This window comes from Bufo bufo, chromosome 4, assembly GCF_905171765.1.
Source record: "Bufo bufo chromosome 4, aBufBuf1.1, whole genome shotgun sequence".
In the NCBI taxonomy this organism is placed as follows: Eukaryota; Metazoa; Chordata; class Amphibia; order Anura; family Bufonidae; genus Bufo; species Bufo bufo.
Genome location: NC_053392.1, coordinates 434,383,330 through 434,406,912, shown reverse-complemented (window position 1 = coordinate 434,406,912; position 23,583 = coordinate 434,383,330). Strand labels below are relative to the sequence as shown.

General features: G+C 43.9%; 1 protein-coding gene across 2 annotated transcripts in view; it reads left to right on the top strand.

The window, feature by feature from the left end:
• Window positions 1-23,583, top strand: part of SYNJ2 (synaptojanin 2) — a 287,057-nt gene that overhangs the window by 51,361 nt on the left and 212,113 nt on the right. For both annotated transcript variants that reach the window (XM_040429362.1, XM_040429360.1), the window contains exons 2-3: window positions 698-784; window positions 20,643-20,916. In XM_040429362.1, coding sequence (XP_040285296.1) covers window positions 698-784; window positions 20,643-20,916 — 361 coding nt within the window. The remainder of the gene's footprint in view (window positions 1-697; window positions 785-20,642; window positions 20,917-23,583) is intronic.

Sequence of the window (23,583 nt, the reverse complement as noted above, 5' to 3'; positions counted from 1 at the left end):
AAATGGCTGAAATGGATGACAACTGATGCAACAGAATCAGCTTTTTACTGGAGTCTCTAAAAAAAAAACAAAAAAAAAAACGGATCGGTTGCAATCCTATGCATAACTGATGCAGCAGGATCTGTTTTTTTTTTTTTTTTTTTACTGGATTCTGTTTGTTTTTTCTTCTCTTTTTTTATTTTTAATTTTTTTATTATCCATCTCTCTCTCTTCTTCTGACGGATCAGAAGAACAGAAAGCTAAAGGGTGATGTGAATGCACAATAACTGTGCTTCCCTTGACAGGTCCCACCAGGTGCGGAGTTATTGATAAAACTTTATTAAGAGTAGATTCACCTGACTGGGGAGCAGGTGAGTATTCAACAGGTACAACATGTAGTGATTAGGCGGGTAAGCACAGTTACTTATCTGACCCTTTACTCTGCAGATACCAGTAATCACTTGTCTGTGTATGGTACTCTGGCACTGGTGGTGACCGTTGAATCCACTTTCCCAGCTTAATCCAAAAATGGACAACCTAAAACTCTAACAAAAGAACTATTTGAGTATTATCAGTGCATAGACTGATCAAGCAATGCATGTGACTCCTGGCATACGGCTGTCGGAGAACTCCCACCAGAACTCTAATGACATAAGGATAGTTTGCTTTTCTAACAATCATTTGTAACATTCTCTCTCTATTTATTTATTTTTTTCAGCACCTGATGAAAAGGAAGCAATTAAAGGGCAATATGAGAGACTTCAGGAAGCATATGGATGCCTAGGGGTGCTTCAGTTGAAATCAGGTAACTTTGTTTATTTTTATTTTTTATGTAGTAAAATATTTCCCCACCAACGGAAGGTTGAAATAATTACTTAAGATGGCATAAGCATAATGATGAGGCCCAAAGCTGTAGCCAAGGTTCAGCACAGGAGAGGCAAGGAATAAAATTCATCCAAGGTTCCCAAACCAGGAGACGTACAGTGATGTCAAGTATAGAGGACTTGAGGGAGAGGAGCATTAGAGACCAGGACAGGACACACCTGTCTAAGCGTTTGGGATAATAGGGTAACGCATCCAGTCCATAGAGTTATATACTGGGAGCCCTAATTAGGAGATGTAATGGAAGGACCTCGGTAGTTTTGGCTGTGGGATTAATAAATGCAGGGAACAATAATGGAATGGGAACTACAATACATGTGAGTGATGGCTGACTGCATTGCTGATAATACTTACATAGATGTCGCTGACAGCATCCCCAGCAATACACGCGCCTGCACACACCAGGTCACAGCCTGCGGCAGCAGGTTTCTTGCATGAGGAGGGGACACAAACTGAAGGCACATGGGAAGAGAGCAAGAGGGAGGCAGAGGAAACATTACAACCTTAGTCTACTTTCACACTCGCGTTTTGGCTTTCCGTTTGTGAGATCCGTTCAGGGCTCTAACAAGCGGTCCAAAATGGATCAGTTTTTGCCCTAATGCATTCTGAATGGATAAGGATCCGCTCAGAATGCAGCAGTTCAGTCTCCATTCCGCTTTGGAGACTGACACCAAAACGCTGCTTGCAGCGTTTTGGTGTCCGTCTGATGAAACTGAACCAAACGGATCCGTCCTGGCACACAATGTAAGTCAATGGGGACGGATCCGTTTTCACTGACCCTTTCACTTGGGCTACTTTCACACTCGCGTTTGGTGCGGATCCGTCATGGATCTGCACAGACGGATCCGTTCAGATAATACAAACATCTGCATCCATTCAGAACTGATCCGGTTGTATTATCTTTAACATAGCCAAAACGGATTCGTCTTGAACACCATTGAAAGTCAAGGGAGGACGGATCCGTTTTCTATTGTGCCAGATTATGTCATAAAAAACTGATCCGCCCCCATTGACTTACATTGTGTGTCAGAACAGATATGTTTGGCTCAGTTTCGTCAGACGGACACCAAAACGCTGCAAGCAGCGTTTTGGTGTCCGCCTCCAAAGCAGAATGGAGACGGAACTAAGACAAACTGATGCATTCTGAGCGGATCCTTTTCCATTCAGAATGCATTAGGGCAAAACTGATCTGTTTTGGACTGCTTGTGAGAGCCCTGAACGGATCTCCCAAACGGAAAGCTAAAGCGCCAGTGTGAAAGTAGCCTTAGCTGCACTAAGAACTTTTACAAGCTTAAAGGGGTTGTCCAAGTTATATTTATTGATGACCTATCCTCAGGATAGGTCATCAATATCAGATCGGCTGGGGTCCGACACCCGGCACCCCAGCCGATCAGCTGTTTGAAGAGAAGGAGTGTGCCGTGCTAGCGCTGCCTCCCCTTCACTGTTTACCTTCTAGCCGTTGCATCTGCAGCGGTGAGCAGGTGTAATTACACCCTAGACGTCCTATTCATTTCAATGGTACGGATCGCTTCTATACACTTGTATAGGATTGATCCGTCCCATAGAAATTAATGCGATGGCTTGGGTGTAATTACACCTGCTCACCGCTGCAGATGCAACGGCTAGAAGGTAAACAGTGAAGAGGAGGCGGTGCTGGCACGGCGCACGCCTTCTCTTCAAACAGCTGATTAGCGGGGGTGCCGGGTGTCGGGGCCCCAGCCTGAGGATAGGTCATCAATAAATTTAACTTGGACAACCCCTGTAACCGTTGATCATGTAGTCAAGCACTTTATACAACATTAAGCAACATTCGTTAGAACAGGTGGGTCAACCGCCCACGATATCAACAAAGGGAGTAACCCATTGAGAATCGGCTTGGTTGGGAACACGGGCAATCTGCGCCGGGTGGTCTCCGCCAAAGATAAGGTCACTTGGCTCATCTGAAGCACAGGAATGATGTGGGCAAAAACTAGTGACTGCATATTTACCACGGTTCAATGCAGTGTTGCAGTGAAACGGCTGTGGCCGCTAAGTGGGTCTGTTACTCTTAGGCCACCTGCACACATTGTGGATTACTTGTGTTTTTTATGCACGGATTCTCTTGTGAAGAAAACGCAGCACAATCCAGTACCAGCAAAATATCTGAGAGTAGACGCATGTTATGTGCACTCTTTTTCTTTCCATGCAGAAATTGACCTACCATACACATTTCTGAATCCACGGTATGTTCATTCTTTGTGCAGATTTAATTCTTTTAAATGCAATGGTGAGATCTGCGGCAAAACCACATCAAATCCACACCAAAAACCGCAAGTAACACGTGCGGATTTGGTGCACAGAAATTCGTGCAGCATTTCTGCAAAGCAGCCCGCACCTTTGTGCAGGTAGCCTGTATTCGGGATATCTTCAGTAATGAAGCATTTGTTTTATTTTATAGAAAGCAACATATTAGTTTTACAGTAATATATGGATTAATGATCAAAATTGGATGCAATTAGTACTAAATGATCGTTTACTTGATACATTTAATTTACCCGTTTCCGGTTACAATGCAGTCAAGCACGTAGAACTCCGTGGAAAGCTGGGTTATTTATTTCAAAACTTTCCCAAGCAGAGTCCAAAATATTGGGTCAATTGTAGGTCCACTGTGCTGTTGTCCATTGACTTCAGCCCTAAACATGTTTAGAATCGGGAAAATGATTAAAGAAAATGAATAGATAAAAGCAGCAAATTTATGGTGATTTCTGATGGTATAAACGCTTCAATGGAAATTTGGGTGGTAGATAGTAGAGGTAATGTGTGGGCCTCCATTCTGTAATTGGGAGCTTGTATCACAAAAACAAACTATGTTTGATTTGCCCATTAATGAGAAGTGTTGGGTGGACATACTTTAGGTTTCAAATGTTTGGAAAAGGTGGAGACACTCTGCCCTTTGTCTTGGCGCTGGTGAAGTATTTCTTAAGTACACAAGTCATTTGGAGGATGACATCCAGTGCCAATAGCATTTCTTTACCTGTGCTACTTATAGATGCTGTGCTTTTTTTATGGCAGAATGGGTCCAGGATAAGATCCTTTTATAATGTTTTATTATTTATTTCTCATTGACTTTAAGCGTGAAGAATTCAGAATCAAAATGCATTTGGAAACTGTGATCTTACATCAGGTTTTGTATAGGAGCAGTTCTAGGACCACTTCTTTAAGAATAATAATAAAAAAAAAAAAATTATTAAACTTCTTAAAGGGGTTGTCCCATTCCAAAATTCTCGGTGATAGGACAACCCTTTAAGGCTACTTTCACACTTGCGTTCAGAGCGGATCTGTCTGGGGTCTGCCCAGACGGATCCGCTCATATAATGCAGACTTGGGATCCGTTCAGAACGGATCCGTCTGCATTATATTGTAGAAAAAATTCTAAGTGTGAAAGTACAGTCGTTGCCAAACGTTTTGAGAATTACATAAATATTAGAAATTGATAAAGTTGCTGCTTAAGTTTTTATAATAGCAATTTGCATATACTCCAGAATGTTATGAAAATTGATCAGATGAATTGCATAGTCCTTCTTTGCCATCAAAATTAACTTAATCCCAAAAAAAACTTTCCACTGCATTTCATTGCTGTCATTAAAGGACCTGCTGAGATCATTTCAGTAATCGTCTTGTTAACTCAGGTGAGAATGTTGACGAGCACAAGGCTGGAGATCATTATGTCAGGCTGATTGGGTTAAAATGGCAGACTTGACATGTTAAAAGGAGGGTGATGCTTGAAATCATTGTTCTTCCATTGTTAACCATGGTGACCTGCAAAGAAACGCGTGCAGCCATCATTGTGTTGCATAAAAATGGCTTCACAGGCAAGGATATTGTGGCTACTAAGATTGCACCTCAATCAACAATTTATAGGATCATCAAGAACTTCAAGGAAAGAGGTTCAATTCTTGTTAAGAAGGCTTCAGGGCGTCCAAGAAAGTCCAGCAAGTGCCAGGATCGTCTCCTAAAGAGGATTCAGCTGCGGGATCGGAGTGCCACCAGTGCAGAGCTTGCTCAGGAATGGCAGCAGGCAGGTGTGAGCGCATCTGCACGCACAGTGAGGCGAAGACTTTTGGAAGATGGCCTGGTGTCAAGAAGGGCAGCAAAAAAGCCACTTCTCTCAAAAAAAAACATCAGGGACAGATTGATCTTCTGCAGAAAGTATGGTGAATGAACTGCTGAGGACTGGGGCAAAGTCATATTCTCCGATGAAGCCTCTTTCCGATTGTTTGGGGCATCTGGAAAAAGGCTTGTCCGGAGAAGAAAAGGTGAGCGCTACCATCAGTCCTGTGTCATGCCAACAGTAAAGCATACTGAGACCATTCATGTGTGGGGTTGCTTCTCATCCAAGAGAGTGGGCTCACTCACAATTTTGCCCAAAAACACAGCCATGAATAAAGAATGGTACCAAAACACCCTCCAACAGCAACTTCTTCCAACAATCCAACAGTTTGGTGAATAACAATGCATTTTCCAGCAAGATGGAGCACCGTGCCATAAGGCAAAAGTGATAACTAAGTGGCTCGGGGACCAAACGTTGACATTTTGGGTCCATGGCCTGGAAACTCCCCAGATCTTAATCCCATTGAGAACTTGTGGTCAATCCTCAAGAGGCGGGTGGACAAACAAAAACCCACTAATTCTGACAAACTCCAAGAAGTGATTATGAAAGAATGGGTTGCTATCAGTCAGGAATTGGCCCAGAAGTGGATTGAGAGCATGCCCAGTCGAATTGCAGAGGTCCTGAAAAAGATGGGCCAACACTGCAAATACTGACTCTTTTCATAAATGTCATGTAATTGTCGATAAAAGCCTTTGAAACGTATGAAGTGCGTGTAATTATATTTCACTACATCACAGAAACAACTGAAACAAAGATCTAAAAGCAGTTTAGCAGCAAACTTTGTGAAAACTAATATTTTTGTCATTCTCAAAACTTTTGGCCACGACTGTAGCTTCAGACGGATCCGTCCAGACTTTACATTGACAGTCAATGGGGGACGGATCCGTTTGAAAATTGAGCCATATAGTGTCAAATTCAAACGGATCCGTCCCCATTGACTTACATTGTAAGTCTGGACGGATCCGTTTGCCTCCGCACGGCCAGGCGGACACCCGAACGCTGCAAGCAGCGTTCAGGTGTCCGCTTGCTGAGCGGAGGCTGAACGCTGCCAGACTGATGCATTCTGAGCGGATCTGCATCCACTCAGAATGCATTGGTAGCTGGACGGATGCGTTCGGGGCCGCTTGTGAGACTCTTCAAACGGAGTTCACAAGCGGAACCCCGACGCTAGTGTGAAAGTAGCCTAAGACGGCAGTAATATCCTTCTGTGTGCTGGATCTGGAGTGCACTAGCATAGCACACAGACCTGTTAAAGTAAATGGTGCAATTCACACTGCAGTTTCTTGTAATGGATTGTTAGTCTGTGCCGCAAAACTCTCCATTTTCCTTCCGTGAGTCTTATATTCAAATGAATGTGTCCACAAAAGAACGCACATACTCGACACTCTACATGGACGTCCAGATACGCCTGTATTTTGCATACCAGTATGGATGGATTCACGTTGGTAATTCTAATAATATGCTTAGTTTTTTATTGCATCTTTATGTGATAACCACACAATGGCTATGCAGATCTAGCAGAAATATGAGGAACAAATGATAAGAGTAACTATTTATATAGGAGATGGATCTGGTTACTACTCTTTAGGGAATGAGTAAGGACGTTGTTTTTCCGTGTCCCCTTACCAGTGGTTGTCGGGTGTCCTCAATGTTGTCTTCAGGTTGTCTGCGCTTGTAGATAAAACTGTCCACTATTATAAGTAGTCTTTGTGGGACATGATACCTGTGAAATCTTACTGCCATTATTTGAGACTTCTCAAGCACCACGTCATGGTTTTTATTTACAGTACGTCTGCTACATGTACCAATATGAGCTTGGCAATAAGCTATTCATTAGAAAACGAAGATAAATGCAGTAGGTTAGTCCTCAAAGCAGTCCAGATTTGACTTTACAGAACACTTGCCTTCTCCTCAACCCAGTGTCCTTAATAATTCAAATTATTATAGCAACTACTGCATATCGACACAGAAGTGCTCACATGATTTATGACCACCAGTTTGGGTTATATTGCCCCCCTTAAAGAAGAACTCCAGCCAAAATGGTATTCTCTGACCTGTTAGAAAAGTACATGATTTAATCTGTAGTGAATGTAATCTTCTCATCAGTGACTGTATTTGTGAGTTATCCTCTCCCTTCTGATCCTCAGCTGTGTCATGTGACCAGCAATCAGACTTTCCAGAGTTTCTTGTGTTTCATGTGTTGACAGGAAGTCAGTTTCACTATGTATTTCTACGGGAGCCTCAATGTCAGTCTCATAGGAATTAATAGAGAAATAACTGACCTCCTGTCCTGTGTCAGTGGAGATCAGAAAGTTGGTCACATGACACAGCTGAGGATCAGAAGGCAGAGGATAACTCACAAATACAGGCACTGATGAGATTACAATCGCTACAGATTACATCATGTAACTTTTTAGCAGGTCAGAGAATACAATTTTTTGTGGGAGTTCTTCTTTACGTATAGCACATTTAACAACCTCTCACATTGAATGTGGTGACTGAGCTGCAGAGCAGATATTTAGTTTTATGGGAAAAGATTCAGTATAACTTATATTTCTTTTATATCAGTCCCAGCAAGTTTTTGTCATGTGGGCCTACCTGCTCAGTGATTTATGAACTTCCCCTGTATGAGCCTGCATACTGATATCTGTCAATCATTGAATAAGTCCGCCCACTGGACTCCTAAGCAAAGAGAGTAAAGATTTGTATGAACGAAATACAAGTTAAGCTGAGTCTTTTTTTCACAAAACTAGATGTCAATCTGTTCAGCTCCTCCTGCTCTATAACAAGCTATCCACAGATAGGACTATGTGCGAAATGTGACAGGTTCACTTTAACATTTCTTACATGGGTAACAATAGTATGACTTGAAATTTCTACAATGTATGGAACAAGTTGGGGCTTGGCTGTGCACTATATCATTTGCAGCTTAAGTTGTTGGGTTCTAGAAATTGGGGACCTATTCTCAGAATGGGTCATTATATCAGATTGATGGGGGTCTGACCCCCATAGGTCAGCTGTTCTCAGCATTTTCCAGTACTGGAAGTAACACAGTAGATGGAGACGGAAGCAGAAGGCTCCATCTACGGTGTAGTGGCCAAGTTATTACAGCCCAGCTCCCATTCAGGTGGGTGGCAGCTGTTGAGAACACTGGATTGATGGGGATTCCGGGTGTGGGACCCCCACCAATCTGATAATGACCTATCCTAAGGATAGGTCATCAATATTCAAAATCTATACAACCATGAATTGAAGCATTCCTAATGTCTGCCCCGATAATTATCATATACCTGACAGATCGACTAATGTCGGCAGCATAATAAAACTGGTACTATCAAAACAGCATGAAAACAATGAGATTGTTCTAGAGCAGTGGTGGTGAACCTATGGCACCCGCCTCTGGAAAAAGTCTACAGTGTACTAATATGCCTTAGACTTCTCATGGCAGGGCACTGAATGAAGGCAGGCTATTATAGATAAGTGATGTACATGGAATATATACTATAGGACTGTAGTATTCTGGTTAAATTGCCGTGTTGGCACTTTGCAATAAATAAGAGGGTTTTGGGTTGCAGTTTAGGCACTCTGTCTCTAAAAGGTTCGACATCACTGTTCTAGAGCAATGATATCTAACAAAGAGTGGAAATGTTGCATGTCACCCAAGTTAATAAAATCTTTTGACTTGAGCACAATGCAATATGATTCAGTGCTGTACAACACTAGATAATATAATGCACTTTTTGTTGCTGGTTGGGGTGGGGGGGTATTGAAAATGGGGGGAAAAAATAATGTCAAGCAAGCGGCGTAATAAGGACAAAAACAGATATTGTAATATTGATGCACTTTATTGTGTAAACAAATGTTACTTGCTGAATGTCATTTTGCTGCAATCTGCTCGACAATAAAAAATACACTGATTGAAAAAAAAATCTTTTGACTTAGAGCTGACTTGGATCTTCTGGAGGGGTGGTCCTCATAAAAGCAGAAAGCCAATATATAAGTATATTTTAATATCCAACATAGTAAAATAAGGTTTAGACATGGTCTTATGAAGAGGTTTAAAGAGGATATCTAAGACCTATAACCCCCCCCCCCCCCCCACCCCATATGCCCGTGTCCCTCACAGAGGTTGTATTTTCCTCACTCCCCGGTCGCTTCTAATGCTGGCACGGCCGCCTCATCACCCCGTCACACGGATGAAAACATCAGGGGGGACAGCCAATAGCAGGCTACCCGCCCCCCCCCCCCCCCCTTCGCCAGATGTTTTACTCTGCGCCATGGGGAGATGCAGCGGTTGGCGTGCCGGCATTAGAAGCGTCATGGGTGACGGGGAGCCAGGTAAGTACAACCGCTGTGAGGGGCCCGGGCATTTTGAGGGGCATTATAGGTCTTGGATAACCCCTTTAACTGTAATATAGTATAAAATGGGTCTTATATAAAACAAATTGATTAGGAATAAAGTAAAAAAATAATTATATCCCTTTACCCAATGATCTGCCATTAGGCCTCTTTCATCACACGGGCTTCGTGTGTGAGGGCCAGACAAGATGCAGGTGCGTTGCGGGAAAATGCACGATTTTTCAGCGTGAGTGCAAAACGTTTTAATGCGTTTTGCACGCACGTAAGAAAAATCAGCATGTTTGGTACCCAGACCCAAACCCGGACTTCTTCACAGAAGTTCGAGTCTGGGTTAGGTGTTGTGTAGATTTTATTATTTTCCCTTATAACATGGTTATAAGGGAAAATAATAGCATTCTTAATACAGAATGCAAAGTAAATTAGGGATGGAGGGGTTAAAAATAAATAAATAATTAAACTCACCTCATCCACTTGTTCGCGCGGCCCGGCTTGTCGTCTTTCTTCTTCTTTGAGGACCTAGGAGGAAAAGGACCTTTTGGTGACGTCACTGCGCTCATCACATGGTCCATCACCATGGTTGCATCTCCATTCATTTCTATGGGGCCTGCGTTGCGTGAAAAACGCACAATATAGAGCTTGCTGCGATTTTCACGCAACGCACAAGTGTTGCACTCATGTGCACAGCCCCATTGAAGTGTAATGACCGGCGTCACGCAAAGGGAAGGAAATGGGAAGGCCCTGTCCAAGGGAGAGGGAAAGATGGTGACCACTGACTCACCTTGCGGCTGGCACCTGACTGCCCTGACGTCCCTAGACGGGTTCCTCACCCGTACGCCGATCACGTGCCTAAACCCTGGCTTTCCCTAAGATGAGCCCTATGTAGTGGGATCACTAGTCCGCACCACTGACACTAAGAGGAAAACACCAAGGAGAGGACAGACAATACAGACAAACATATAATCCCAGGTGGGTGACAACAGCAGACCACCAAGGCCCAACAGGGATCCGGAGGGTAACGTTCTGGAACAACAACCAGGGAACACAGCTACACAGCTCCAGTGGGTCAGTATAGAAGTCCAGGCAGGAAGCTCTATATCTGGCAACCACAGAAGTGGGAGATGGGAATATAAGGAGGTTGGGAGTGCTGGACAAGAAACAGCTGAGGAGGAAAAGCTACGGATCCCTGAGTGAGCCAAAAAGGATTGCAAGGCAAACCCAGAAAGCTACCATTAAGAAACAGCACTGTCTTTAGACATAGAGCGCGCAGCCACCCGCTGCGACTTCCTGACCCCGGGTATAACTGAGTCAGGCGTGGCTCTTGACACCCTCGTGACAGTACCCCCCTCTCCACGAGGGGCCTCCGGACACTCAGGACTAGGTCTCTCAGGATGAGAGGCATGAAAAGCCCGAACTAACCTGTCTGCGTTTACCTCAGACGCTGGAACCCACATTCTTTCCTCGGGACCGTAACCCCTCCAATGCATCAGATATTGAAGAGAGCGGCGGACCCGACGAGAATCAACAATTTTGGATATTTGAAACTCTAGATTACCATCCACAACAACAGGAGGAGGTGGCAGCGGTGACGGTTCTAGAGGTGGAACATACTTCTTGAGTAACGACTTATGGAAGACGTTATGCATTTTAAAATTCTGAGGTAGCTCCAGGCGAAAAGCCACGGGGTTAATGATGGCTACTATTTTGTAAGGGCCAATGAACCTAGGACCCAGTTTCCAAGAGGGAACCTTTAATTTAATATTCCTAGTAGACAACCACACATAGTCATTCACTCCTAGGTCCGGACCTGGCGACCGTCTCTTATCAGCCATTCATTTATATTTACCTCCCATATTTTTCAAATTAGCTTGCACTTTCTGCCATACAGAAGAAAGAGATGACGAAAACTGTTCCTCTTCGGGAACCCCAGAAGACCCCCCCTCTTTGAAAGTACAGAATTGGGGATGAAAACCATATGCACCAAGAGATGGTGACTTGCCAGTAGATTCCTGACGGCGATTATTTATGGCAAACTCGGCTAACGGTAAATAGGATGACCACACCTCTTGGTTTTCAGACACAAAACACCTTAGATATGTCTCAAGGTTTTGGTTGGTACGCTCAGTCTGTCCATTCGACTGAGGATGGAAAGCTGAGGAAAAGGACAAGTGTACCCCCAAACGGGAACAAAAAGCTTTCCAAAACTTTGAAATAAACTGGGTTCCCCGATCCGAAACAACCTCGGAAGGGACCCCGTGAAGCTTCACGATTTCACTGATGAATACCTGAGCAAGAGTCTTAGCATTAGGTAGTGTGGGTAACGCAATAAAGTGTACCATTTTGCTAAACCTGTCCACTACTACCAAGATAACCGTTTTACCCGCAGACAAACGTAAGTCAGTGATAAAATCCATTGACAGATGTGTCCATGGCCTATTGGGAATGACAAGTGGCAATAAAGACCCTGCAGGACGTGTATGAGAGCCTTTCGCGCGCGCACAAGTAGAACAGGAAGACACAAAATCCATTACATCCTGACGCAACCTTGGCCACCAAAAACGACGAGACAATGGCTCCAAGGTTGCTTTACTACCCGGGTGCCCCGAATTATGATGTTCCTTTTAATAATTCGAGACGCAGGTTTAACGGTACAAACAATTTCTCTGAGGGGCAAGAGACCGGGGCGTCCCCTGGGCCTCTAACACCTTCCCCTCCAGAACAGAGTGTACCACAGAGACAACCACTCCTCTTTGTAGAATGGGTACCGGATCACTCACATTACCCCCTCCAGGGAAACAACGAGATAATGCATCTGCCTTGGTATTTTTTGCCAAAGTTTAACAACAAAGTTAAACCTGGTAAAAAATAGCGACCACCTAGCTTGTCTAGGGGTGAGACGCTTAGCTGATTTCGAGGTACAGAAGGTTTTTGTGGTCTGTAATCACCGTGACTGGGTGGATTTCCCCCTCTAAAAAGTGACGCCATTCTTCAAACGCTAGTTTAATAGCTAATAGTTCCCTATTGCCAATATCATAGTTCTTCTCTGCTGCAGAAAAGAACGCACAAGGACGCCATTTGCTAGGAGACGGACCCTGAGACAGCACCGCCCCCACTCCCACCTCTAACGCATCTACTTCAACAATAAAAGGCTGGGAGACATCAGGTTGGATTAGTACAGGTGCCGAGGTAAACCTCTCTTTTAGAGAGGAAAAAGCAATTTTAGCGGCGTCAGACCATTTAGAAAAATCAGTCCCCTTCCTAGTCATGTCAGTAAGGGGTTTTACAATCACCGAATAATTTTTAATGAACTTTGTATAGAAATTTGCGAAGCCCAAGAACCGTTGCAGTGCTTTGAGGTTCTCAGGAAGATCCCAATCTAGAATTGCCTGGACCTTCCCAGGATCCATACAGAAACCTGAAGCAGATGATAAATAACCTAGGAACTGTATTTCCTGAACGGCGAAGACACACTTTTCAATTTTCGCATATAATTTATTCGTCCGTAGGACCTGCAGTACCTGTCTGACATGCACCTCCGTGTGTTTTCAGATCAGACGAATAAATTAAAATATCACCCAAGTATATCACCACAAACCTGCCGATTTAAGATGACTAAAAATGTCATTAACGAAATGTTGGAAGACAGCAGGAGCATTGGTCAGACCGAAAGGCATGACTAGATTTTCATAATGCCCCTCAGGAGTGTTTAAAAGCTGTCTTCCACTCATCCCCTTCCTTGATACGAATCAGATTGTAGGCCCCCCTAAGATCAAGTTTGGAGAACCACCTAGCACCCGCAATCTGATTAAACAGGTCAGGAATGAGAGGAAGAGGGTATGGGTCTCGGATGGTTATCCGGTTTAATTCGTGAAAATCTAGGCAAGGACGCAGGCCCCCATCTTTCTTTTTAACGAAGAAAAACCCTGCAGCCACGGGTGAAGAAGAGGGTCTGATGTGTCCCTTAGCCAAGCTCTCGGAGATATAATCTTTCATGGCTTGTCTCTCCGGACCCGAAAGATTATATAACCTGGTCTTGGGTAATTTTGCACCGGGAATCAGGTTAACCGGGCAATCGTAAGGACGGTGAGGTGGTAACTTCTGGCAACCCTTTTCAGAAAAAACGTCCTCAGTCTGAAACAAATGTAGGTAGGGTAGCTATGGAGACGACTAAGCAATTGCTATTTAAGCAATTTTCTCTGCAATGCTCACTCCACTCCAATATCTCCCTGGCCTGCCAATCCACCACTGGATTGTGCGCTACCAACCAGGGAAGACCCAACACCACAGGAGTGGGAAGCCCCTCCAGAACATAACATGAAAGACACTCGTTATGGTAGTCCCCTACCCGAAGGTGTAAGTTATCGACAATGTGAGTGAGGTTTCTCTGAGACAGAGGAGCAGAATCAATAGCGAATATGGGAATAGGTCTCTGTAGCGTACAGAGAGACAAACCCATAGTGTAGGCAAAATGGGCATCTATCAAATTTACTCCTGCTCCACTGTCTAGAAAAAAAGAAAGTCTCCGTTTTAACACCAAAAACAACAACCGCTGGCAACACAAATTGAGATGTTCGTATGGAGGAAACCTATACCCCCCGGCTGACATCCTCCACACAGCCTGGGGTTAGTAGTTTTCCGACGGTCTTTTGTTTTTGAGAAAGGAAGGACAGACATTAATAAAATGACCCCTCTCCCCACAGAAAAAACAAACCCCACGCCTATGGCGAGCCTCAGGGGGACGGACCTGACGAGTAGTTCCTCCTAGCTGCATAGGCTCGTCTAAGTCCGTACAGACTAACTGCTGCTTGGGGGGGGTTACCAGTTGCTCCGGATTTTTCAATCTGTCCCTAAGACGTCTATCTATCCTGATTAGAAAGGGACATAACCGCATCAAGGGAAAAGGGGGTCTCATACAGCGCAAGCGCATCCTTAAAGGGGTTATCCGAGTTATGAATTTTTTTTTATATAGCACTGAATATCTGATATATAACTGAGCTAAGCAAGTTTTATGCAAAATATATATATATATATATATATATATATATTTCCTCATTTCCCTGGTTCTTTTCTGGCCCTTTGTTTACATGCAATAAAAACAATCTCTGCCCCTCCCCCTGCACTGCTAAGGGAGTGAATACAAGAGCTGCCCTGAGTGACATGTCTGCCTGCTGGGAGACTCTGCAGCATGTTGTATGTGTAGGACTACAAGTCCCAGCTGTATAATGACACTGCTAAGGGAGTGGATACAAGAGCTGCCCTGAGTGCTGGGAGAAAACAGCAACTTGTAAGTGTAGAACTACAAGTTCCACTTATATAATGACACTGCTAATACACACAGGATCTTCCCCCTACCTGTAATGCTTTGCAGAACTTCTCTGTCAGCTCCTGTGCCCAGCATTTGTCTCCTCAATGCCTGCAGCTACACAGTAAACACTTCAGCCCTGAGTCTGTGCAGCTGAAGGGGTTAAGAATCCTAGCAGAGAGCAGAGTGAAGGGGGCGTGGCCAGCACAGTGACATTTTGTTTACAGGCTTGTAAACGACCTTTATCAAAGCAGGGAGAGAAGCTGACATCACAGGTCATGTGACCCTCAGTGAAATCTGAGAAACCAGCCACTGGAGATAAAGTGAGTGAATTGGAAAGCTGTTACATTTGCCCAGTTAGGAACATAGAAAGAACAAAAAAATAACTCGGATAACCCCTTTAATCCTTTCGGATAACCCAGAGCAGAACTGACTCCTGAGAGCCGGGTCGTTCCACTGGGTATCCGTAGCCCACCTACGGAACTCTGAGCAATACTCCCCTACTGGCTGCTCTCCCTGTAGGAGTCTCCGTAACTTTGATTCAGCCAGTGCGATTCGGTCAGGGTCATCATATATGAGACCCAAGGCCCCAAAAAATTCATCCACTGACCGGAGAGCCTGGGAATCAGTGGGTAAAGAGAACGCCCAGGATTGCGGGTCCCCCTGAAGCAGGGAAATAACAACCCCCACCCGCTGTTCTTCATTACCAGAGGAGTAAGGGCGCAGCTTAAAATATAATTTACAGGCCTCACGGAATGTCACAAATTTGTCCCTTCCCCCAGAAAATCTGTCAGGAAGAGCAACCTTGGGTTCCGCAACAACCTGGTTACCTGTAGCAACCGCTGGGCTTGCGGTCAGTTGCAATTGCTGCTGTTGCTGGAGGACCGACGCCTTCAATCCTGCCACCTCCAAAGACAGGCCTTGAAGTTGCTTTGACAAAGCAGCAATTGGATCCATACTGGATTCTAAGTAGGTAGAAAGAAAAAATTGTATTTTTTTTTTTACCTACACAAAATAAGGGCCAGATATAATGTAATGACCGGCGTCACGCAAAGGGAAGGAAATGAGAAGGCCCTGTCCAAGGGAGAGGGAAAGATGGGGACCCCTGACTCACCTTGCGGCTGGCACCTGACTGCCCTGACGTCCCTAGACGGGTTCCTCACCCGTACGCCGATCACCTGCCTAAACCCTGGCTTTCCCTAAGATGAGCCCTATGTAGTGAACGGGGCGGTGGGATCACTAGTCCGCACCACTGACACTAAGAGGAAAACACCAAGGAGAGGACAGACAATACAGACAAACATATAATCCCAGGTGGGCGACAACAGCAGACAACAAAAGCCCAACAGGGATCCGGAGGGTAACGCTCTGGAACAACAACCAGGGAACACAGGTACACAGCTCCAGTGGGTCAGTATAGAAGTCCAGGCAGGAAGCTCTATATCTGGCAACCAGAGAAGTGGGAGATGGGAATATAAGGAGGTTGGGAGTGCTGGACAAGAAACAGCTGAGGAGAAGGAGCTACGGATCCCTGAGTGAGCCAAAAAGGATTGCAAGGCAAACCCAGAAAGCTACCATTAAGAAACAGCACTGTCTTTAGACATAGAGCGTGCAGCAACCCGCTGCGACTTCCTGACCCCGGGTATAACGGAGTCAGGCGTGGCTCTTGACACCCTCGTGACATGAAGTGAATGGGTCCGCATTCAGTGCGGGTGCAATGCGTTCACCTCACGCGTTGCACCCGCGCGGAATTCTCGCCCGTGTAAAAGGGGCCTTAAAATAAAGACTGATGGGACGTCAAAGGTTTAGTTTTATATATGCGTCCGTGAAAGTGAATATTAGCCTAGAGATTGGACCCTTTTAAAATGTTGCTTTTATTAGTTCAATTAAAAAAGCAAAAAGTATCACCCTATTATAACTGGGTGACCGAAAAACATATATATCAGGACAGGATATCGCCCAGCTACCAATTGGTGCAAATAATAAATAAGATGTAAGTGGTGCAAATTCCAAGGGCACTTATGACATTTACCTGTTTTCTTGTAAAATTCTTTTTATTAAAGTTTTTTAAAACAAATAAAACAAAAAATACTTTTCCATGATACAGAGAAAATATCAAATATAGGAGTTCAGACTTGATTACAGTCGCATAATAAACTTATATCACCGAAGTGAACAAAAATGATAAGTGAGTTGAATAGTAACATAGAAAAGTCTAACAATAATATAAAGACAAATAACACATCAAAACAATGCAGAAACAGCCCTCAAGACTGAGAGCAATAGTAGGTACTGTTCAACCACTCATCCCATCTATAGTGGTATTCTGTAAAATAATCATGCCCCCTAGTAATGGAATACGGATACTAAAGTGGGAGGTATTTTTGTCCTGGAATCTCTGATCTCCACGCTTCCCTCTACATTCCTTGAGTAACTAAATACAGTCCTAACTGTTCATGAGTACACAAAGTATTCGCAAAACTGTATCAAAAAGGGTTTTAGTTAGATTATGCTTAACCCGAGTTTCAATATTTAATTATATCTAATAAATTCTAATGTTCTCATTAGGTGATGACTATAATTAATTAACCGTGCATCTCCTGATCAGAAGAGCTACAACTGCGAATAAATCATGTCCTGTTTCATTATTATTTTTGAAAAAGTTTTGGGGCATGATTTAAATCTGGGTGTTCTGGGGGAGTAAGTACATAAACCATTAGGCAATTCCAAATATGGCATATATCAACAGCAATTTTATTATGCCATTCGGATTGCACTATTTAGCCTATTAGATGATATGGCTGACTAATGAGACTAATAAGAGACTAATAACCCCCCCCCCCTTTTCTTCTTCCCTGTGCTGACTAGCGCCTTAAAGTTAACTTCAGGGGGCAATTGGTGCAATACCTCTATGCACTTCCCCTACACCGTAACTACCCGGGGAGAAGCTGGAATGCCGCAGCATCGCTAAACCGGAAGTGACGTCGAGCAAACCGGAAGCGATGCTTGCGTTCCAGGACACCGGAAGTTGCGGACGGCGTGCGCTCCACCCACCAGATATTCAGCTCCCGGAGGTGTAAACGCACGCTCGTGCGCTCATTTAAATCAAGGCAGGACAGGGAAGCCCCACTGCCTTACCAAACACGGCAGGTGGCAGTCCGGACACAATTGGGGCATATCACCAGTAAGTTGCTTCACCTGTGGGACGCCAAGAGATGGGCGATCCAGTAAGTAAATCAACGTTTTATTTATTTATTTTCAGGTGACATCCCTCTTCATCGATAAGAGAGTCTGTGTGAGTTATCCTGCCCCAAGTATGGCCTGCCTCACGGTATCATCCAGGACATAGTATTTACACTTTTTATCTATCTATTTATCCTGTTTTGATCCATGATGTTATTCATAACCATTATCATCCTTTAACCGACCCCCTGATGAACCCTAGTGGGGAAACGCGTCGGGGTTAAAATCAACATCAGTATATGTGTTAAATTCCCAAGGTACAGGGCCAGACAGGGTAGGTACGGGGACAGGGTGATCCCACCATCAGGGATCATCCCTGGGCAAAGGGTTAACCTACGGCGGGTACAGGGAGAGAACCATCCCCAGCACCCATAATAAGTGCCCTAACCTTTTCCCCATATCCCACACCTCTCATAAATGTCATAAGTGCCCTTGGAATTTGCACCACTTACATCTTATTTATTATTTGCACCAATTCACGGTGGTAGCTGGGCGATATCCTGTCCTGAAATATATTTTTCGGTCACCCAGTTATCATAGGGTGATACTTTTTGCTTTTTAAATTGAACTAATAAAAGCTACATTTTAAAAGGGTCCAATCTCTAGGCTAATATTATTTTATATATGCATGGAAGTGTCCTTTTTAGTAAGTCGTCTTATGAAGCCTGCAATTCATGCTGTATGTCAAAACTACTTCCTATGTTAGCATGTGGTAAGCAGAACTATCTCTTGTGGTTACAATATGCTTCCCTCATTAAGCATTTTCTGGTTAGAGATCTTCAGTAATCAGTATTCACATATTTAGTTATGAGCAGAGCCAAAGCTTCTTACAGTGTATTTGACCAGTGGAGCGGTTTATTAAACCATACAAGTATTTTAGGCTAAGTTCACACTTCAATTATTTGGTCAGTTAGTTCCATCAGTGATAGTGAAGCCTCCACAGAGATGACGTATAATAGAAAGGTCTGCTCCTGTTCTGTGCTTTTGACCCGCACCTGGTTTTGGCTCACTAACTTATGGAAATAACTGAAGTGTGAACTCTGCCTTATGCATTGACTTGTACACGTTCTTAATATGAATTTGGTAATGCCAAAGTATTTTCAACTACTCACTCTTTCCTGTTAAGCCGTACATGAGTTCTGCAACAGCCACATTGCCTTTATTGCTTACACAGGCATGTTGCTTGCCCATACAGGTTGCTGTACCTGATACTGCAGTATGACCCATTTGTATAGTTGGCTGCTATCTATAATACCTTGTCTGTAAATGAATGTCACATTGAGCCGCATCTCCTAACAACAAGTCCATTTATTACATCGGGAGTGAGATGTAGCTCAGTGTGCTGTCACTTATTAGATCATTGTACTAATCTATTTTCCAGCAGAAGGTGTTTCTTTTTAGTAAACTTTTTTTTACTTTTTTTTTTTTTAACTTGCTGTGATAAACAGGTTTTTCAGGTTTATTTTTTTTTTATCTGAAACTGTTTGTGCAGGGGAAATGAATGTACAAAAAAGAACCTTAGTAACCTCTGGAAGTAGCTTAACATATAAGTAAATGGCTGGGTTTAGGCTGGCCATACTGTCGGTCAAATGAACTACTGTATTTTGTGGACTATAACACGCACTTTTTTTATTCTAATACAGAGATGGCCAACCTGCGGCTCTCCAGCTGATGTAAAACCACAATTCCCACCATGCCCTGCTGTAGTATGATAGCTGTAGGCAGTCTAGACATGGTCGGAGTTGTAGTTTTGCAACAGCTGGAAAGCCGCTGGTTGGCCATCCCTGCTCTAAAAGTTCTGGAAGAAATCATCAGCCTGCGGGAGGTGCAGGGAGCGGTGAGGGAAGCGCTGTGTGGCTGTACTCGCCCTCCCTGGTTCTCTTCCGGGCCTAACTCTGCACTGTGTCTTGACAGCGTACAGCATCAGGATGTAGTGCATGTAGGTGCGCACGATGACCTGACACTGTGCGACTTCAGGTCACATTGCAGTGTGGGTCGAAAGAGGACCAGGGAGGCTGATGGAGCTCGGGGGTCTGATCTGAGGCTGATGGAGCTCGGGGGTCTGATCTGAGGCTGATGGAGCTCGGGGGTCTGATTTCTTTCTTCTTATTTCTCATTTATGTAAATCTAAAATATATGAAAGTCTAATGTTTATCAGTACATTACAGAAAATAATGAACTTTATCACAATATGCTAATTTTTTGAAAAGAACCTGTATATTGTCAGAGTGCAATACAGCAGAGTCTGCAATGTAACAATGTAGACAAAAAATGAGTGCCTTTCCCATGATAATACTGTGCAGGTAGTTCTTTCTTCGGTATGAAGATATTGTGAGCTTTACCTATAAACATTATAGGTCCTGGTTTATCAAATTGGAACCTAGGTTCTATAACCATGCAAATCCTGAAATTTTTCTTACCAAATTTGCCGTACGAATGGGCTGTATAAGGTCTGGTCATATTATGGGTAAGGCTAACAGAATGAAATGTTAGCATACACTACTTGGGGAGACAGGAGACTTATAGGCCATACATGTTCCTTTGAAATTCGGGGAATAAAGGGATGTAAATGAGCTCTTGACAAGCTCTGCCTCTAAGGCCACCAGATGTAAGTCCGCTAACAGCAGGAACCCTGATAGTTATGTAAGTTACTAACTATGAATCTCTTGTGATATTCCCTTTTTCATTCACTTTTTTCAGTTCCTCTTTCATTTTTCTTGTTTCTTGCAGGGAATTCTCGGTTGCACTTTCTTGTCTTGGTAAGCGGCTGCACCTCCGTTGGAAGAATTTTAGATGCTGAGGTTTACAAAATCACATCCAGTGAAATCTGTCCACTACAAGAGGAAACCAGAGAGGAGGAACGGGTCACAGCTCTCAGGAAGATACTGAATTCAGGGATGTTTTATTTCTCTTGGCCAAATGCAGGATCACATTTTGACCTCACCATTCGAGCCCAAATTCAAGCTGACAAAAGAGGTTATGAACCTGAAAACTGGTTCTTCTGGTTAGTATAATTGTGCACTCACGATATGCTGTCCTATTCAGTCCACTGCATTGGAAATTATATAGTCATTAATGTAGTTATTTATTATGCCTTATTCACCTAGCACACCATGTTGTTCAGTACTGTATATTCTCAGAGCAGTCCCTGCCCTATTTGACCTAACTAAGGGCTCTTTCACACTTGCGTTGTCCGGATCCGGCGTGTACTCCATTTGCCGGAATTACACGCCGGATCCGGAAAAACGCAAGTGAACTGAAAGCATTTGAAGACGGATCCGTCTTCAAAATGCGTCCAGTGTTACTATGGCACCCAGGACGCTATTAAAGTCCTGGCTGCCATAGTAGTAGTGGGGAGCGGGGGAGCAGTATACTTACAGTCCGTGCGGCTCCCGGGGCGCTCCAGAATGACGTCAGAGCGCCCCATGCGATCACGTCATCCATGAGCGTGGGGCGCCCTGACGTCACTCTGGAGCGCCCGGGGAGCCGCACGGACGGTAAGTATGCTGCTCCCCCGCTCTCCACTACACTTTACCATGGCTGCCAGGACTTTAGCGTCCTTGCAGCCATGGTAACCATTCAGAAAAAGCTAAACGTCGGATCCAGCAATGCGCCGAAACGACGTTTAGCTTAAGGCCGGATCCGGATTAATGCCTTTCAATGGGCATTAATTCCGGATCCGGCCTTGCGGCAAGTGTTCCGTATTTTTGGCCGGAGCAAAAAGGGCAGCATGCTGCGGTATTTTCTCCGGCCAAAAAACGTTCCGTTCCGGAACTGAAGGCATCCTGATGCATCCTGAACGGATTTCTCTCCATTCAGAATGCATAGGGATAATCCTGATCAGGATTCTTCCGGCATAGAGCCCCGATGATGGAACTCTATGCCGGAAGAAAAGAACGCAAGTGTGAAAGGGCCCTTACACATACACATACAATTTACAGGTCCTTCTCAAAAAATTAGCATATTGTGATAAAGTTCATTATTTTCTGTAATGTACTGATAAACATTAGACTTTCATATATTTTAGATTCATTACACACAACTGAAGTAGTTCAAGCCTTTTCTTGTTTTAATATTGATGATTTTGGCATACAGCTCATGAAAACCCAAAATTCCTATCTCCAAAAATTAGCATATTTCATCCGACCAATAAAAGAAAAGTGTTTTTAATACAAAAAAAGTCAACCTTCAAATAATTAAGTTCAGTTATGCAATCAATACTTGGTCGGGAATCCTTTTGCAGAAATGACTGCTTCAATGCGGCGTGGCATGGAGGCAATCAGCCTGTGGTACTGCTGAGGTGTTATGGAGGCCCAGGATGCTTCGATAGCGGCCTTAAGCTCATCCAGAGTGTTGGGTCTTGCGTCTCTCAACTTTCTCTTCCCAATATCCCACAGATTCTCTATGGGGTTCAGGTCAGGAGAGTTGGCAGGCCAATTGAGCACAGTAATACCATGGTCAGTAAACCATTTACCAGTGGTTTTGGCACTGTGAGCAGGTGGCAGGTCGTGCTGAAAAATGAAATCTTCATCTCCATAAAGCTTTTCAGCAGATGGAAGCATGAAGTGCTCCAAAATCTCCTGATAGCTAGCTGCATTGACCCTGCCCTTGATAAAACAGTGGACCAACACCAGCAGCTGACATGGCACCCCAGACCATCACTGACTGTGGGTATTTGACACTGGACTTTAGGCATTTTGGCATTTCCCTCTCCACAGTCTTCCTTCAGACTCTGGCACCTTGATTTCCGAATGACATGCAAAATTTGCTTTCATCCGAAAAAAGCTTCTCTGTAGCCCAGGTCAGGCGCTTCTGCCGCTGTGTCTGGTTCAAAAGTGGCTTGACCTGGGGAATGCGGCACCTGTAGCCCATTTCCTGCACACGCCTGTACACGGTGGCTCTGGATGTTTCTACTCCAGACTCAGTCCACTGATTCCGCAGGTCCCCCAAGGTCTGGAATCGGTCCTTCTCCACAATCTTCCTCAGGGTCCGGTCACCTCTTCTCGTTGTGCAGCGTTTTCTGCCACACTTTTTCCTTCCCACAGACTTCCCACTGAGGTGCCTTGATACAGCACTCTGGGAACAGCCTATTCGTTCAGAAATTTCTTTCTGTGTCTTACCCTCTTGCTTGAGGGTGTCAATGATGGCCTTCTGGACAGCAGTCAGGTCGGCAGTCTTACCCATGATTGGTTTTGAGTAATGAACCAGGCTGGGAGTTTTTAAAAGCCTCAGGAATCTTTTGCAGGTGTTTAGAGTTAATTAGTTGATTCAGATGATTAGGTTAATAGCTCGTTTAGAGAACCTTTTCATGATATGCTAATTTTCTGAGATAGAAATTTTGGGTTTTCATGAGCTGTATGCCAAAATCATCAATATTAAAACAAGAAAAGGCTTGAACTACTTCAGTTGTGTGTAATGAATCTAAAATATATGAAAGTCTAATGTTTATCAGTACATTACAGAAAATAATGAACTTTATCACAATATGCTAATTTTTTGAGAAGGACCTGTATATGCCATTGTCACATCCAAAGAAATGCAAAAGCAGATTATGTAATTGTTTTTGCAGAAAAAAATCTGTGCATAAACAATAACAGTTAATGTAAAATAGTGATGCAGACATGTCAGTAATGGGCAAATGTTTTAATAAACTCTAAAAAGAGGTATATTA